The sequence below is a fragment of the Thalia democratica genome, chromosome 2 (genome assembly GCF_965202585.1).
Source record: "Thalia democratica chromosome 2, ktThaDemo2.hap1.1, whole genome shotgun sequence".
Classification (NCBI taxonomy): Eukaryota; Metazoa; Chordata; class Thaliacea; order Salpida; family Salpidae; genus Thalia; species Thalia democratica.
In genome coordinates, this window is record NC_139166.1 from 52,612,148 (window position 1) to 52,631,076 (window position 18,929).

The following is an 18,929-nucleotide window of genomic DNA, read 5'->3' on the forward strand; positions in this document are numbered from 1 at the left end:
CGTTCAATAAACTATAATTATGGTAAGATTTTTTACAGCTTTTAAAATGTTTTCCCTGAACATTCGCCTTAATTTGAATTAAAACTGTTAGATATATTGGAAAGTAAAAAATAAAATCTTTTTTGTTACATATTATTGATTTTTGAAGTAAAAAATGCAAACAAAAGTCTCCTAATTTTATTTTTACAACGAAAACACAAAAATACAAATGGATAAAAATTTATTTAAATATAAAAGTTGCTAAAATGACTAGCCTAGTTGTAATGAAGTAATAAATTACATTCGAAAATTTTTCAATTCTAGTTTACAAAGTCTTTAAGTTTTAAATTTAGTAATATGTAGATAAAACGCCAATTTTTAACTCAAAAGCTGACTTACATCTTAAAAACGGTTATGTATGTGAACTTTAAAGTCATCCTATTTTCAAAACTTTTAAAACTAAGGTTGTAAAGGTTAAAAATCTACTAAGTATGAACAAGAAACGTAAATTTAAAATTTTTCGATTTAAAATAAACGGTTTAACTTTATCTTAATTTATGTTTGACAAATGTACGAGATTACAGTATGTGCTATACTTGTTAAAGGTTAATAGTTAATAGTTTTGAATTTGTTTATATGAGAGTTTTTTAACTTTTGCTTATAATGTTAAGTAAACTTATATTAATATACAGCATTCAATTGACAAAAAGTTAAAACAGTAATTGTTGAACACGAATTATGTTACTGTCTTATAAAAAGTTAAACAATCAAAACTTTTTGATGACGTATAAATATTTTATGTGACTCTTTTTTTTTTTTACGATTTAACTAACACTGAATCACAATTAGTTTTATAGAACTTTCTAAGTCATAAAATTTTAAACTATATTATCGGAAAAACACGTTTCATATCACATCTTATGTAATTGCTCTTAAGCATGCTTACCATTGCGGCAATGACATTGTCGCCAAAAATTACTCGAGTATAAGTTAGAAAATACTAAGTATTCTATGCATTCAGTATTCAGAATTAGTTATAGCAGCGACTTTATAAACTCACCTCTTGATAATGTCGCTTTTAATGATACTGATTTTCCATATTACTCTTAAATACTATAAATATAAACTAAATCTAACACTAATTTTTGCACTTCCTACATTTGTTAAGTTTACGATATGATATTTAATTTCTACAGTCAAAATTATTTTACTTATAAGTTGATATAACCAATAAAAATAACAACTTTTATTTACAAGTTTTATTTAAAGTTCTAAGATTTCTAAATTGACTAGGAAGAGTAACAAAACATTTGTTTTTGGGAACATAAATATACATATTATGATAAAAACAAAATAAGTTTTAAAATGAATGATGACTACTAAATAAATAAAAAATTGAACGTTAGTGATAGTAAGTAAACATATTTATAAGATAGTTTAAAGGTTTTAAATTTTTTCATGAACAACAAGATATATATACGTTTCGAAAGCCTAGTAAAAGGACAAAACTTATAAAATTGTTTGAAACTTTGTTTTAGACAAAACATTAAATTGTATCTGTGGTGTACGACTCGATAAGCGAAAGGTTTTTTCGTACATCAGGTCCTTGGACCAAAACTTTTAATGCTTTTTTGTCGTTCAATAAACGATAATAAAACTACGTCATTTTTGGAAAAATAAAAAAACCGAACTTTACTTGATAGCAAAAAGTTAACAGATGGGTACGAAGTATTAGTATACTATGGGACAAAAAAAAACACATACTCAATCGCTTTTTTATTACGTTTATTTGTGTTCTTTTGAAGGGTCGCACAGGAAACCGGTCAACACACGCCCGTTGGTTGTACTTTTTAAATATAAAAAACATAAGACTGAAAAGTTGAACCTAAATTTAGTTTCAAAACCAAGTAGTTGTCAACATTTTTCTGACTACTATTTAAAACAATTTTTATTGTTTAACTCTAATTTGTCTACATTGAAACTGATTAGTTTAATACCTGAAATCAGTTTAATAATAATGCTTACAAATAAATCATTTTTTAAAAGTAAGAGTTTGTTTAAAATTTAAATTGTTTTGCTCGTTTTTGTATTTTATTTCATCATTTTTCAAACAACGGTTTGAACAATTTGTTAAAACATAAAATATCAGTTTTCTAAATGCAATAATGTTAATTATCTATATTTTCGTTTGATGTAACTAGTTTGTGTGACTAAATAAAAGTTTAGAAAAAAATGACTACTACATTATTTAAAGTTTTTACGTAACTCATTTACTAAAAACATGCTTTGAAAACAAGGGTATTAAAGTAAAAGTATCCAAAAAATTGATATTCTGTATGTAATAAGTAAAAAAAAACTTTTGTTAGTTTAACCTGAATCTCAAAACTTTTATTTTGTATTAGTCATATACAGCTCAAATAAGTTTTGACTTTTTTCTTTCAGCCTAATTTGTTTATGAAGTTTAAAAAACAGTTTTACATGAGTAAAGAACTATTATAAGTACCAAATTAACTATCAAATTTTCATCATAGCTTACTTTTTTTGAAATCAGAATTCAACATGCATATAAAAGTTTACTTAAACAATAAGCTTTAATTTTGGTTGTTTGCATAATTATTTATAAGATAGTTTTAAATCATAAATTTATTTTTTAACACTGTGTTTCATGCGTTTAGCAATGATCACAAATTAATAAACTCTGTAAAGCAAGATTGAAAAGGCTATTGTTTGCATAACTATTCATTTATGGCCTATTCAGTTAAAACAATAAAAAGTATAACCTAACTTTATGCTTAAGTTTCGATAACGTATGAAAAACAAATATTTATCAAAAAAAGTTACTTAAACTAATAATATTTTGTGATAACAAAACCAGTTTTGAACAGCTCGTTTAAAATTTTTAAGTTAAACAAAGATAAACCTAAAGTATTATGTACCACTTTATACAAGTTAATGTGAACTATATTTTCATTATCAAAATCCTCTTTGTAAGACAGCTGTTGTGAAAATAAACTTCTAATAAGACTAGATAAATTAAAAAAAAAAGTTAATTACCTAAAATGTGCAACAAATATATAAAAAGTAAGAAAAATATGTACAGGCTTCAAACGCTTACTTTTATTTTTTTTATTTCTATCACTGTACTACTGTAGTAAAACTTATCAAAACTTTTAAGTTAATTATACTGTTTTTTTTTTTTTTTTTTGAAAAATTTGTTGTAAAGCATAATCATTATTCTTAAAAAAATAAAATTATAAAGTACATATTCATCATAAAGCAAGCTATCTTGCATAACATTACAGAACACGAATACAAAAAATCACATAATCTATGAACTATTTAAGTTTGCAAAAAGTGTTATAAGTTATTCAAAGTTATTGAAACAGCTTTAATTTTTGAGTATTTTAAGTTTTTAACAGTGTAAAAGTTTTCAAGCTATTAATAATTTAGCTGCACTTTTTTTTGTAAATTTTTTCTTATTTTTACAAAATACCTAAATTTTTGTAGTGTTTAGAACTATTTAACATAGTTAAAAAATATACGGAATACGGATATCAAAGTTATGTGCAAAACAAAAAACAATTGCTCGTAATTTTTAAGCAGAAAATTTTAAACGTACAAATGCTCTTTTATTACTGTGAAAATTTCTCATACTCAATAGTGTGTAATAATTACGAGGGCTACTTTAACTCGAATAATTTTTTTTAAACAAGCTTAAAAACCAATTATTTTTAATTTCTTAATGCTAACTAGGATTTTTTTTTTTATTCTAAAGGACGTTCTTTTGCTTAGCTTTACACAATAACTTCCATCGAAGTTGGGTTTGAATTTAGAAGTGGGGCCCCTTTAAAAATTTAACTTAAAAAAAATGTTTTTCCCTGTTTTAGCATTCCTCCAAAAATAAAATAATATTTTTTTTAAACTTACCTACTAAACTAAGTTTTTTATGATGGAATTTTTTTTTTTTAAGATATGCCCAAATAAAATTTTTGACAATATTCAAATTTATCATGGCTTTAGTGCAAATGGTATACTATCAAAATCCACCCGCGTTAAAAATCAATCCAATTTTTTATTTATTTTTTAATGTATTTTGTATATTTTTTTGCTTTTTATTTATTTGTTTTTTAATTGTTTTTCACTATGACTGTTACCCCTAACCCTCGATCGGTAAGCGGTTCTTGAATTTGACTGAGTGGATTTTGAACGCAGGTGGATTTTGATCGCGGGTGGATTTTGAACGTGTTCCACTTCAACTATAAAATATTTTTCAAATAACTATTATTTTCAATATTTTTATTTAACTAAGTTTTATATTAAGTAACTATGTAGCAGTAATGCATGCTTCACTGCTTTCTTAATTGTATAAGAGAAGAGATTGCAAAAAAAAGATTAATTTCTCAATGCTTAAATATGATAACTTTGAATAAACGTTGCTTTTGGTAGAATGGTGAGCCGAAGCCACCTGTTAACTCTTATTTAAGCTGAGTGTTATTAAATCGACTATTATGTTATGTATTCTTTATAGTGTGTGTTTACTTTGTATATATTGTAATGTGTGATAAATTGTAAAACTTATTGAACAGTACTTAGGTAAATATCACAAAGAGATCCTATTTAGAATGTATTAGCAAGGTTGGCTTTTTATAGTAATACTTATTTTATATAATGAGTCCTCAGGTCCTCTATCACTATAATATGATGTGAAAGATATGTTGCAACGACTACAAATATGACGGGTAAAACTCCTTTGCACAGATTCAATTTTATTAATATCCTTTTTTAAATAGGGTGAACAAATTTGGGTACTAAACTCAAGTTTAGGGCGAACGTATGTTTTAAATAGTTTTGTCAAATTGAAGCAGAATTAGTTTTAAAACTTTTTAATATTTGATAACATGTAGTTTTTGCAATCTTTTATAAATAGTTGATATGTTCATTCCATTTTAAGTCTTTTGAAACATAAATTCCCAAATTATTAAAAACTTTTATTTCTGGTAACTTGATGTTATTGATTAAGAGGTCAGTTAGAGAAGATTTTTTTTGTTAATGGTTAGAATTTTACATTTGCTAGGATTTAAGTTTAGTTTTCTTGTTTTTAACCATATGTAAATATTATCTAAAGATAGTTGTAATGAGGTATTTGACTGACAAAAGATTTTGGCATCATCTGCAAATAAGCTTAACTCACTTTTAATATCAATGTTTGAACAAATATCATTAATAAAAATTAAAAAGAGAAGGGGACCAACTACACCACCTTGTGGTAATCCACTGTAGATTGTTAAAAAGTCAGAAAGAGTATTATTGATGACACTCTTTGTGATCTATTATTTAAAAAATTATCAAACTAATCAATTAAGCTTTCATGTAGCCCATACTGATTTAAAATTTTTAATAATCTTTAGTGTGATACTGAATCAAAGGCTTTTTGAATATCCGTATAAACTACTTTAGTAAATTCATTTTTGAGATAAGGAACTAACCAAGAATGTAAGAATGTTAACAGTTGAATGGTTGATGAGCGGTTTGAGACAAAACCAAACTGTTTGTTAGTTAATAATTTGTTATCAAAGAGGTGATTGAAAATTTTTACAGATACAATATGTTCATAAATTGTTGAAAAGTCACTTGTTAGAGATATTGGTCTGTAATTTAACGCATCGTGTATATTACCTTTCTTGTGCACAGGAAATATAAAAGATATTTTCCATTGTTTAGGAACATCAGATAGTTCTAGAGAGCAATTAAATATTAATGATAATGGAAAAATCATTGATTGGATAACATGCTTGATATAGTAGGGTGGAATGTTTTCTGGCGTTCTTATAATTTTATCTTTTAAGTGGTTAATTTAACTTATAATGTCTTCATAGGTTATGAAAAAATTTTGCATTTTACTACAATTCTTTTGGGGTTCTTAAATTTAGTTCTGAAACTTTAAAATGTTTTGTCTTCCAAACTTGTTAACTAACTTTGCCACACTTGAACCACAAAAATATTTTAAACTTACATTAGGTCACTTTTTAACATGCTAAGGTAAGAAATGAAATAATTTTTAGTTCTATCAATTATTTTATTTCAAAAATAGGACTGTTATTATTTTATGTTGTTTTTTGTATTGCTCAAAAGACTTTAATGTGAAGCTCTAAGCAATAAAAAAGTTTAAAGATATTTTTTATGATGTTTTCACACAAGTTTAAAGCTTCCAGTTGTTTTTTAGTTTATTCTTTCAAATGTTTTGAGTCTTTTACTCGTGACTTAATAATAAGTAATTTTTTTAGAACAAAATGTGTATTAGTAATATTTTAATTAACTTAGGAGCTTGTAGTCAAAGGTCAAATTTTTTTATAACAACACTAGCAACAAAAGTTTGTCATAAACGTTATAGTTTTAGTTACAAAACTATGAACAATGTTTGATTTTATTTCTCAAAACATTAATAACAAAACAAACTAATATTTTTAAACTTTTGAATTTATACAAGCGCTTGCTTAACATTTATGTAGATATTTTCACTAAACATCTTTTTTCTTAATCTGAGAGCATAAATAGTATGTTAAATTCTTTGGTAAAAACATTTCATTAATTTAGTAAGGTATGTCCTTTTTTTTGTCATCTAAACTGTTTTTATTAGAAAAAAATTCTTAATTTTCAAGTAAAGTAAATAAGCAACTTTATCAAAAACAAAAACTAACACACTTTATTTTACATAACTAATAGTTATTTATAATTACACTAATTACTCATAAATAGTAGAAACATATATATCTTACTAAAACACAACGATTGTTTTAAGATAACCTTTCTACTTGTTTATAAAATAGACCATTATGTCACTTTATTAGACAAAACATAAAATTAATTAAAACTTCAAATATAACCACAAGTTTGTAACTACTACTACTACCTTATCAAATTATTCAGTTTTAATGTAGACGTTTTAGGGCTGCAATTTTTTTTTTTAATAATAGTTTTTTATTTTTTTTTTTAGTTTATAGATAAGTTATGATTTAAATTTGCAATCTCTTTTTATTTTTTACAAAGACTACAACCGTGTTTAAATTTAAGCTAGCTTTTTCGTACTAAAATTTCTTAGCTAATATTAAGATCTACATGTTTTTTTTTAAACCCGTAATATATTTTACAGGATAGTTTGTTTAAATAATTTTAAATTCTTGTGCGGTTCTATTGAGTCTACCTCAAAACTTGATTAATTTGATATTTTAATTATGTTTTAATTTATGTTTTAATAAACAAAAACTAACGAAATGGTTCATAATATACATAGTGAAACATTTATTTTACAAAAACCGTCGAGATTGGTTTAAAAAAATAGCATTACAATTCTTTTTTATAGACCCTCTCTACTTTTTAAATAACTTAATAAAAAAAACACTAGACTCACACACAGATATGTAGTATAATTTGTAAGTTTTTAGGTAGACCTATCTTAGAGTAAGATCTTGAGGAAATCTTAAAATTTAAACTTAAATTAGAATGCGATCAATAAATATAAAAACTTTACCAGAGTTTTAGTACTAAAGTTTTATTTAATATTGAAAATTATCTTGGTTATCCAATTGACAGTTATATCAAAATCTAAAAGTTCTTATAAGGTAATTAGCGAAACCCAATATAGTTATTATTAATAAAACCTACCCTTACAATTAAATTAATCTTGTTTTAATTCTAATTGCTGAAAGCAATACAACTTTAAACACTTTGAAATAGTTTTGTTTAGTTATAACTGAAAAAAAAGGAGCTAACACTAGATGGTGTGGTAAGCTTTTATAATGAACAAAGGCGCTTTAATTTCTTCTTTAAATAAGTAATTAAACAGCCTTTAAGCGTCCTTGCAAAGGCAAGTTAAAGGAAACGAGACAAACGTTCGTTTGCTTGTAGTTTTGCCGCCTTTTTGAGTTATACCTGCTTCAAAATTTCATTTGGAAAAAGAGAATAGTTTACGAAGTATAAATTAGTAATATATTTACAAAGTTGAATAAAACTGAACGTGAAGTAAACTGTTAGAGAAGTAATTTTAGAAAAATTTTATAAACATACTTTTTTTTTTTATATATATTTTTTTCTAGTAATGATACACTTTATGCAAAAAACTGTACAATGACTAAATTAATTTATGTTTTTATCAGTTAAGGGCACATTAAAGAAACCTTGGTTTCAATATTAAATATATTTTTTTCACACTTTTAGCACATTAACAGCAAACAATAACAACTAGTATATTTGTCAATAATGTTTAATGCCTGTAATATTACCAAAATGATAAAAATGCTCATGGAATATAAATAAAAGCTTGAGGACATTTGAAAAATTGTTTTAAATACTTTAAACCTTTATACTTTAATTTTAAACCGAAACATCATGATGTGTGCTAAAATTAAATTTTAGAACAGTTAAACTAAAAAAAGTAACAATTTATTTGACAAGTAAAGTTTATCGTACTTTTATCAATTAAAGTTCTGTAAAACAAACGCACTTTCATTTTACACAAGTTTTGACTTTTTACTCACAATTAAATTGTAACAACAAACAACAGTACCAATAACGTATTTTTATTTTCTGGATAGTTACGTATGGTTACACGTTCTAACTCTAACAGGTTACAGCTAGTTTTAAAACTAAAAGAAAAACACTTTAACAGGTTTAATGATTAAAAAATATTAAATTTTAATCAAAATTAATTTTGAAAAATATTGTTGATTAAATAATTTTTTTTTGAAATTGCGGTTTTACTTTTATATAATTAATTTCTGAACTGAAATATTTTTTGTGCGTATTATTATTATTATTATTGGAGTTTATTGTGCGAGGATGGACTCGGGCATTAAAATTTGAGCCACTTAAATTTCACACGAAAAAAGAAACAAACAAATTACATTCAATGAAAATTGAAAAATATGTATATAACATAGTAAAAAAAATTGCAAACAAATAGTCCTGTATGATCAAATATAACTTAGTATACACAAAAACAAAACGAAATAAATGCTCATATACAAACTTATGCATCGACTATAAAAGATTACACATTTATGAAAATTATATATAACAACTTATAATCTACAGGAGGGAACAAAATTATTCTTAGTGATACTAATACTTAAAAATAAGTAAATAAAAATTACTTCAAACCATCATTATAATGAATTTTTAATCGATAATCACTGTATTTACTGGTGTTTATATTATTTAAATCAGTTTGTTTTAGTTTTAATCGAAAATATTCCACCTTTTCACACGAAACCACATCCTGCGGTAGCTTATTTCACATATTTATTGTTCTGCAGAAAAAAGAATTTTGCAACTGACTGTTATTAAAATTATATTTACATTTTAATTTTTAAATATTTCCTCTCATATTATAAATGCTCTGAGAAAAAAACAAAAAACTGATTGAAAAATTCTTTATATTTACCATTAACAATTAAAAAAAAGTTATCAATTCAAACTGCCATCTTCTATATATCCAATCTGAGCTTTACTAGTCTATTTTTGTATGAGGTTTCTCTGCACAGACTCAACCCTAATAATATCTTTTTTTTTTAATAGGGGGACCACATTGGGGTATTGTATTGAAGTTTAGGGCGAACGTAGATTTTAAATAGTTTAGTAAGAATACTAGCTGAACAGGTCTTAAAACTTTTAAGTATTTGCTACGATGAATTTTGAGCAATTTTATAAAAATAATTTACATGTTCGTTCCATTTTAGATTCCAGATATATTCCTAAGTCTTTAAAAGAGTATGAATGAATTTAAAAGAGATTGAACAGTATGTATGGCTCTATAAAAGTTTAAATATTGTAAAGCTTATAAAAATAATGCAGTTAATACTTTATATAAAGAAAACTTTATTAAAGTATTGTTAGTAATACTGATTTTTTTTCTACTAAATATATTGCGTACAATTAACGTTTTAAGCATTTTCTTTTTTAGTTAAAAAAAAAAATTAACAATTTATAAAACTTTTTTAAAGAAACAAATAAGTGTTTCAGAACTAAAAAAAAATTTTTTGCTTGTTTTAAAAAACAGATAGCTTTTTGCTTCAAAAAGATGTAAGTTTTTATTGAGTAAATTAAAAATCAATATAGAGCGATTTTACTTCTCTTTATACTGAGTAATTGAACAGCTTACAAGTGTTTATAGAAGTTACAGAAACGATATAAACGTTTGTTTGTTTAAAATTTTGCCGCTTTTTTTTTCATAATTGTTTAAAACTTGCTTTCGAAAAAAGATACATTAAAGGATTTATAACTATAAAATATTTAAAAGTGTAACAATCCACACTTCGATATTGTTTATTGTTGAGTACTTTCGACTACGACTCATCAAAAACAGTATCTTAGTGAACTAAAATGAATTGAAAATATATTATAGTCAAAACAAAAAAAAATCATTGATTTATAAAATGACATAATAATCGAGTTTATGTTAAATTTTTGTAAAAGTCTTTTTTTTTGTTACTACACATACATTTTGAGCTCTTATAAGTTTTTGCAAAAATTTATTTAGTTATCTAGTACTATTTTGTTCTTTTCTGTATATATAATACGAAGATTGATTAAGTCTTATTGCAGCCGCTTTGAATGATAAGTTACATGTAAAATTTTATTTTATGTAGCTTAATTTTAGATATTTTCATACGTATTTAACTAAACTATTGTAAGCTTAAAACAAGTTTTAATTTAAAGTTTATTTTACGTAGATGAAAATTACTCTTTTTTGAAAATTTTTAAGCGTAAAAAATTTATAACCATTTAATTTTTATGTGTTATACAGTTGAAAACTTACTAGTTTTCTAAAAACAATTTTCATAAGCTTAAACATTGTGATTTTTGAAACAAATAAGGATTTAATATTGTTTCAAAAATACATTGAAAGAGATAAACTCAAAACAATAGTGGTTAAATTTAAACTTTGCGCCTTATTTTACATCGTTTGAAAACTTAAAAAGTGAGATAAGTGAAGAGCAAAGCGTGAACAGTTGTTTTTGCCGCTCAAACTTACTTATAACTTCTTTTCTTCAAAATGTAAGCTACTTCAAAAATTTATTAAAGCAAAACAAAATACGAAAAAGATACTAAGACAATTAAATACACTTTTTTATTTAATGGAAACAAAAGTACTTCTTAATTGCTCGTATAACAATAATAAATGAAAAACTGTCTTTAACAACAAATGAATCACAAACCTTATATTTAACGAAGCTAAGCTGATAATTTGGTGGCTCTTAAAAGAGCCTGGTTTATTAATAACCGTTTATTTTGAGCTGGTGTACTTGGTGACTGCTTTGGTACCTTCAGAGACGGCGTGTTTAGCCAACTCACCGGGCAACAACAGACGAACAGCAGTTTGAATCTCGCGACTGCTGATGGTTGAACGCTTGTTGTAGTGAGCCAAGCGTGAAGCTTCAGCGGCAATGCGCTCGAAAATGTCGTTGACAAAAGAGTTCATGATGCTCATGGCCTTGCTGGAAATTCCAGTATCGGGGTGTACTTGCTTGAGCACTTTGTACACGTAGATGCTGAAGCTTTCCTTGCGACGAGCCCTGCGCTTCTTCTTGCCGTCAGCTGGGACGTTTTTTACTGCTTTCTTGCTACCTTTGGATGCTGCCATGGTGAATGAATAAACTTCATGTGGCGCAGCGGTATTTATGCAGAATTTAAATAGTATTTTTGAACAACAGGTGGCGCTAAAAAGCTAAAAAGAAAAAAATCTGAGAGAGATTGCAGTAATACAAAACTGTCTAGTTGTTAGCTTACATAAAAAATAAACGTTTATAAATTAATGAAAAGTAATAAGTAGAAGTTTTTACGAAATATAATATCTGGAAACACTTAATTAATGAATATATACCTATTTTCTAAATTACTTTTATTGTAAAGTTTATTTATTTCTTAAAATTAACATGGAACCTAAAATCTAATTTTGTTATGGTTTTTAAAACCAAGTTTATAAAATGTAAGTATTTTATTAAAAAAATCAGTGTTTTATTTTATCATTTAAAAATTTCAAGTTTAAACAATAAATTTTTACTTTTTAACTTTTAAGCAATTTAACTAATGATTAAATTGTTTATCTTTTGTAGTTCAAAATTTTTGTTGTTATAATTACAGGAATTATTGATAACTTAAGTGAAATGTTATATCCTTTGAGTTTCATACAATGATAAACGAATTTAACTATTTTACAATGTTGAAAAATAGTATTACCACTCATTTAGCTGAAAAGGTGGTCCTTAAAAGGACCTATTGTCAATGACAATTTATGCTTTTTTTGCAGTCTTCTTTGGCAAAAGAACAGATTGAATGTTTGGCAAAACCCCTCCTTGAGCGATAGTAACTCCTCCCAACAGTTTGTTCAATTCTTCGTCGTTGCGGATGGCAAGTTGAAGGTGACGGGGAATGATACGAGACTTCTTGTTATCACGAGCAGCATTTCCGGCCAACTCGAGCACTTCAGCGCTTAAATATTCCAATACTGCGGCAAAGTAGACTGGTGCTCCGGCACCAACACGTTCGCTGTAGTTTCCGTTTCTCAGTAGACGGTGAATACGACCGACTGGAAACTGAAGTCCAGCGCGCGATGAACGGCTCTTGGGCTTAGATTTGGTTTTTGCTCCCTTTCCACGTCCTGACATGATGCTATGATGAATGATAATGTTTCGGCAGAACTTCTTTTATATACCAACCGTTACGAACCTCGGCTATTGTACGCCCACTAGCGAACTTAACTAAAACTTTTTCACATTTTATATTCTGTTTCTTTTTTTGGCAAAAAAGAACGCAGCAAACAAAATGTCTCGACTTTCGCAAGTTTAAAGTTAAACTTGCGTTTTTTGCTGTTACATGATATTTCAAAAAAAATTACTTAAGTATACAATACATATTTATATATATATACCTGTAACTTCTTTTACTTAATTAACTGTTCACTTGCTAAAAGTATAAAAGTAAGCTACTGACTGCCTTTTTTATACACTAGTTTTATTGAACGGTTATATATCTAATTAACTTTTTTAAGTGACAAACACTCGAAAAATAAAATATTTTAGTTTATACTTTAATTTTATTTAAGCAAATTAGTTACGATAAAAAAATCACTTTTTATCGATATTTTTAATAAAAAACTTTATGATCTTATTTATATTTAAGTAAAACTTAAGTAGTTAAAATATTTATAGTTTTAATACAACTTGTAAATATATGTTACTCTCCTATTACTTTTATTTTACTATTCATGCATTGTTATATAAAAATAACATACAACTTCTGTGTTGAAGTGTTAGAGAAAATAGTCTAGAAAGATTTATTGATTTACAAACAAGTTTTAGCAAAAGTAAATTTGTATGGTTTTGTAATGTTCTATTAAACAATCTACTGCATTGTAAAACAATGCTAGTTTTTAATTTAAGCACTTTTCAGTAAGTTAAAACAAATTACTAGTTTATACTTTTAAAATTACCAATTTTTAAAAATAAATTTCAAGCAGATATTAAAAAACGCGGCAAAAACTTAAACAAACGAACGTTTTCATCGTTTGTGTGTAGTCTTTAAACACTTATAAGATTTTGAATTACTCAGTATAAAGAGAAGTAAAAGCACTCTTTATCGTTTTCAAACTTACTCTATGGTAACTTACATCTTTTCAATGCACATAATTTTCTGCTTTTTAAAACTAATAAAATTGATACAAAGCTCCCCTTTTTAATACTTATGTATTTTTTTTAAAACGTAAGATGCTTTCAATACATGTAGTAAGGAAAAAATAAAACTTTTAGTTAAAGATAACTTTATACAAGGTACTAACTTCATTATGCTTACAAGCTTTACAATACTCAAGTTTTGAAAAAGATATATATGCTTAAATAAATTTTAGTTCACAAAGTAATTATATTTAAGTAAAATCTAAATTTTATACAATTTCTAATAACATGAATGTTTTAACAAGTCAGTATTAATAAACAGTTTAATGAACTTGTACTTATTAAGCTGTTAAAGTGCTTTTTTCGTTTTAACACCACCTGTAAACTTATTTAATTATTAAGAAGAAATAAAATACATTATCGTTACTGTTATTTGCAGTTACAATTTAAATGCAAAATAGAAGCCTAAAAATTGTGTTACATTTACGTTGACGCTGTTTTACGGAAATTTAATCAAAAATACTTCTGTTTACATGTCAATGATATCTTACTAATTAAAAAAATACTGTTTTCAAATTTAGATTAAGCACTAAGCCTAATGTATTTAAGTATAAAATTATAGTATTTTGTAAAAATATATCTAAAATATTCTCGAAACTTTTAACTTTTAATCAAATTTCATAAGCACTTTTGTTAGTTTGGTGTTGTTAAAGCCATTAAACATTTGAGAAAACATAAATATTTTTAAAAAATAAGTTGTTATTGTTTGCTACTAATAAGTAGTAAAAAAGTGAACAAAATATATTTGAATTTATAGTTATTTATGATATAATCGATAAAAACAAAAACTATGTTAATCTTCGTAAGTTTTAATCAAAAGTGTAATACAAAATTTCCATGTATAAACTATTTCTTTCCCAGACTGTATGTATTGTATAAAGTTTTTTACAACTACCAACTACAAGCGTAGAATAAAACCACCAGTGTAACACTTAAGTATATGTTCAGTTTTAGTTTTCTTTACAGAATTCTTGTTGTTTATACTTTCAAAAATTGTTCTCTTTTTCGAAAAAAATATTTTAAGCAGGTATTAACTCAAAAAGGCGGCAAAACTACAAGTAAACGAACGTTTGTCTCGTTTCTTTAAATTGCCTTTGCAAGGACGCTTATAAGCTACTTAATTAGTCATTATTAAGAGAAATAAAAGCGCCCTTTCTCGTTTTTGAAGCTCACCACCCCATCAAACGTTAAGTTTAAAAAAATATTTTTGACTTTTTAATAAACGAATTTAAACTTTTAATACTTGTAACAACTAAAATTAAAACAAAGTTTATGTTTAAAATAAAATGTTTGTTCAAATATTAACTATCTTGCGTTTCGATAATAGAGTTGTAAAATCATTTTACTTTTGATATAACTGTAAACTTACTAAACAACATATGTTTCAATATTAAATCAAACTTTAGTACAACAGTTCGGTAAAGTTTTTATGCATTATTAACAAATTAAAATTTATGTTTCAATTTTAAGGTTCTTTTAAGTGCATACTCTGAGATAGGTCTACCTAAAAGTTTACAGTTTAAACTATATATTTGTGTGTGTCTAGTACTTTTATTACTAAACAATTGTGAAAACATATAAACTCTTCAAAAATAAAATCAATAATATTGTATATTAAAAAATACAGCTTTTTTGTAACATTTATGTTTTAATAGTGTATAAGCTGGACCATTTCGTCAATTCTTATTAATTTAAACAAAAATCAAAACATACTTCTATTAAAATATATGTTTGTAAGCATTTTTAAAACATCAAATTAAACAAGTTTGGAGGTTGACTCATTAGAACTGTATAAATAAACTACCCTTTGAAAAATAATACGGACTTTGAAATGTACATGTAGGCCTCGACACTAGCTAAGAAATTTTAGTATGGAAAAAAAGTTTAAGTAAAAACACGGCTGTAGTCTTTGTAATAGTAATAGAAAGAGATTGCGAAATTAGATCAAAACTTTTTTTTTAACTAAAAATCAAAAGCAAAAATGTACTTATGAAATTTTTGTAAATGTCTTTTAAAATAGTTTCCAACTCTTTTTAAGTTTAATATGTCTACAATAAAACTAACTTATTTAGTACCAAAAAGTGTTAACAAACTTGTACTTTTAATCTTAACGATTTAATTAGTTTTATTTTTATCTTTAAGAAATCGTTGTGTTTCATTTAAAATACATGTGTCAAATATTTTTACGTGTTTAAGTATATACTGTAATAAAAAAAATATTAATTACTTAAAAAAAGGTTATCAATTTGTTTTTTCGATGAACTTTTTTATTTACAGTATTTGAAAACTTAGATAAAGTAACAAAAGGTCATTTTGTTTTAATATAAACATTTTAAATGAAAAAACAAAAATAAAGCACATAAAACCAACGGAAGGTTTAAAAAAAAAACAGCATACTATTCGAACTTTAAAAAATTCCATTAAAATTACGTGAATAGATAATATATTTTTATGTATTTAACATAAAACAAATTTACTATAACTAATGCCATTTAACTAGTTAAGTATAAAATTTAATTTTTTTTTTCAATATAATCGATTCCTCAAGTTGAAACAAAATTAGTTAAATATAACATTCAGTTTATATTTTTTCTTTTAAATAAACTTAAATTTAAATCATAACTGTGTTTTCAAAAATTCAAACTTTTAAAACTACATTTCGATGATCAAGTTTTAAACTTTCGTTGTTTGTATACTTAAACATTTATGGTTACTTTCGTTAATTTTTTTTTAAATATAGTACTTTTTTTAAGTTTAAAGTTCAAAACCTGTAAAATATTACCAATTTATTATAAAATTAAGTACAAAATAATCTAATTATTTATCAAAAAAAAAGCAATTTTATGTTAAATGCTAATTTAAAAAAGACAAATCTAATTTATTTATATATTTTGTTAGGAAGTCAACCGTCTCATGTACAACTCGATAACCGAAAGTTTTTTTCGTAGAACTCGTCCTTAAACCAAACTTTTTGAGCGCTTTTTTTATCGTTCAATAAATAATATATTATAGTAGAGTTATTATGATAAGTTTTGTAAACTTTTTTTTTTAATCAAAAGTTCTAATAAAAACCTAAAAGTACAAAATAAACAAAGATTACATTGTATAATAGTGTAACACTTCAAAAAAATTTTTTAATAACATGAAATTAAGTTTAAGAGAAGGAAAAAAATTAAAATAAACTTAATCCGTTAACTCAATTTTGCTAAAAGTATTAGCAGTTATAAATTACTTTTTGAGAGAGTATTAGTTTTTACTTTTATAGAAGAAAATTTACTAAAAATATATTTGCTGGTTGAATTTTTTTGCTAGATTTTGGATAATATTAAAATAATTCAAAATTCTAAATTTCATTAACGAAACAATGTTTCACTCGCTTGAGCCAAATCAAACGAGATCATCAGTTGAATAAAATATTATTCAAATAGAATCAACTGATGATTTCATTTGATTTGGTTCAAGCGAGTGAAAATTTGTTTTATTAATATAATTTAAAATTTTGAATTGATCATTCTTTTTGCCATTAAGTCAAGAACTTTTATTGTTATCTACAAGGTAAAAAGTACACAATATTACAATAAAGCTAAGTTTTTTGCTGTGATTGTTATTATTTCACATACTTGATATGATAACCGTTAAAGCAAGAAAAATTATTATAAAAAAAAATGCGCGCAATTTTCAGCGGGAAAATTTAAAAGTCAAAAATGCTCATCTTTTACTCTTAAAGTTCATCTCATTATATTGGAAGTTTAACGGTTGTCTTTCAAAAAAAACTTTTGAACAAAAGTTTCTAGAATCTCTCGTATTATTAAATAAATAAAACACTAGGTGGTTTCACTACTACGCGGTTCGTAACGCTCGTTGCTGTATAAATACGGTTGTTTAGGCATTTATTTTATTCATCATCATGTCTGGTCGTGGTAAAGGAGGAAAAGGTTTGGGAAAAGGAGGCGCTAAACGCCATCGCAAAGTCCTTCGTGATAACATCCAGGGTATCACCAAGCCCGCCATTCGTCGATTGGCTCGTCGAGGCGGTGTCAAGCGTATTTCAGGCTTGATCTACGAAGAAACTCGTGGAGTGTTGAAAGTATTCTTGGAAAATGTTGTTCGTGATGCAGTCACTTACACTGAGCATGCCAAGCGCAAAACTGTCACCGCTTTGGATGTAGTATACGCATTGAAGCGTCAAGGACGTACTTTGTACGGGTTCGGAGGTTAATTATATCGTACACCTCGGCTCTTTTAAGAGCCACCCAAATTTATCAACTTATTTTAAAAAGTATATACAAAATTATTCTAAAAATATAAAGATTGATAAAAATTTCTTCCTATGTTTAATTCAGTTAGTTGCATGGCTGACTAAACCATATAGAAAAATAAATATTCATCAAAATGTTATTGTTTTGAATTATTAAGTGGAAATTAGTTAAAAACCGAAAATGATGTTTCAATATTTTTTTAGTTTACAAATTAACAATAATAAAGTTAACATTCAGATAATTTTTAGCTGTCACATTTTAAAATTTAAACTAACTTACTAAATAAAAAGCTTCACATATTTCAACGCTCTTTGCAGCCTCTAGTGTTTGCAATTATTCGCCTAGGTTCGTAACCGTGAAAATCTGTATAAATTCACTAGTTTTCTCACTGCTTCACTTATTTCAACATGGCCCGCACAAAACAAACCGCCCGCAAATCAACCGGAGGAAAAGCTCCCCGCAAGCAACTTGCCACCAAGGCTGCACGTAAAAGTGCACCAGCAACTGGAGGTGTCAAGAAGCCCCATCGTTACCGCCCAGGTACCGTTGCTCTTCGTGAAATCCGTCGTTACCAGAAGTCCACTGAGCTTTTGATCCGCAAGTTGCCATTCCAACGTCTTGTGCGTGAAATTGCTCAAGATTTTAAGACTGACTTGCGTTTCCAAAGCAGTGCAGTCATGGCACTTCAAGAAGCTGCTGAAGCCTACTTGGTCGGACTTTTCGAAGACACCAACTTGTGTGCCATCCACTCAAAGAGGGTAACCATCATGCCCAAAGACATCCAACTTGCCCGTCGCATCCGTGGTGAACGTGCTTAAATTGTTCATTAAGAACAGGCTCTTTTAAGAGCCACCTTATTATGCCGAATTATAATGTCATAATTGATATTAATTATATTTAGAGCTAAAGAGTTTTCAAATTTTTTCAAGTAAAACATGTTTATAGTTTCTAAAAAGGTTTTTTT

At 26.0% G+C, this 18,929-nt stretch overlaps 4 protein-coding genes across 4 annotated transcripts; 2 read left to right on the forward strand and 2 right to left on the reverse strand.

Moving 5' to 3' along the window:
* Positions 1-11,260: 11,260 nt before the first annotated feature.
* Positions 11,261-11,617, reverse strand: LOC145830196 (histone H2B 7-like). Its single transcript, XM_082938110.1, has one exon. It carries the CDS (start codon positions 11,615-11,617, stop codon positions 11,261-11,263), a length of 357 nt encoding a protein of 118 aa, XP_082794236.1.
* A 649-nt stretch (positions 11,618-12,266) lies between these two features.
* On the reverse strand, positions 12,267-12,641 carry LOC145829870 (histone H2A-like). The gene has a single exon (XM_082937746.1). It carries the CDS (start codon positions 12,639-12,641, stop codon positions 12,267-12,269), a length of 375 nt encoding a protein of 124 aa, XP_082793872.1.
* Positions 12,642-17,613: 4,972 nt separating this feature from the next.
* Positions 17,614-17,925, forward strand: LOC145829485 (histone H4). The gene has a single exon (XM_082937293.1). It carries the CDS (start codon positions 17,614-17,616, stop codon positions 17,923-17,925), a length of 312 nt encoding a protein of 103 aa, XP_082793419.1.
* A 447-nt stretch (positions 17,926-18,372) lies between these two features.
* On the forward strand, positions 18,373-18,783 carry LOC145829922 (histone H3-like). Its single transcript, XM_082937807.1, has one exon. It carries the CDS (start codon positions 18,373-18,375, stop codon positions 18,781-18,783), a length of 411 nt encoding a protein of 136 aa, XP_082793933.1.
* The last annotated feature ends 146 nt before the right edge of the window (positions 18,784-18,929 follow it).

What these genes read in the sequence shown, in the direction of transcription:
- LOC145830196 (XM_082938110.1), bottom strand. Translation starts at nt 11,617, where the DNA reads ATGGCAGCATCCAAAGGTAGCAAGAAAGCAGTAAAAAACGTCCCAGCT.
- LOC145829870 (XM_082937746.1), bottom strand. Translation starts at nt 12,641, where the DNA reads ATGTCAGGACGTGGAAAGGGAGCAAAAACCAAATCTAAGCCCAAGAGC.
- LOC145829485 (XM_082937293.1), top strand. Translation starts at nt 17,614, where the DNA reads ATGTCTGGTCGTGGTAAAGGAGGAAAAGGTTTGGGAAAAGGAGGCGCT.
- LOC145829922 (XM_082937807.1), top strand. Translation starts at nt 18,373, where the DNA reads ATGGCCCGCACAAAACAAACCGCCCGCAAATCAACCGGAGGAAAAGCT.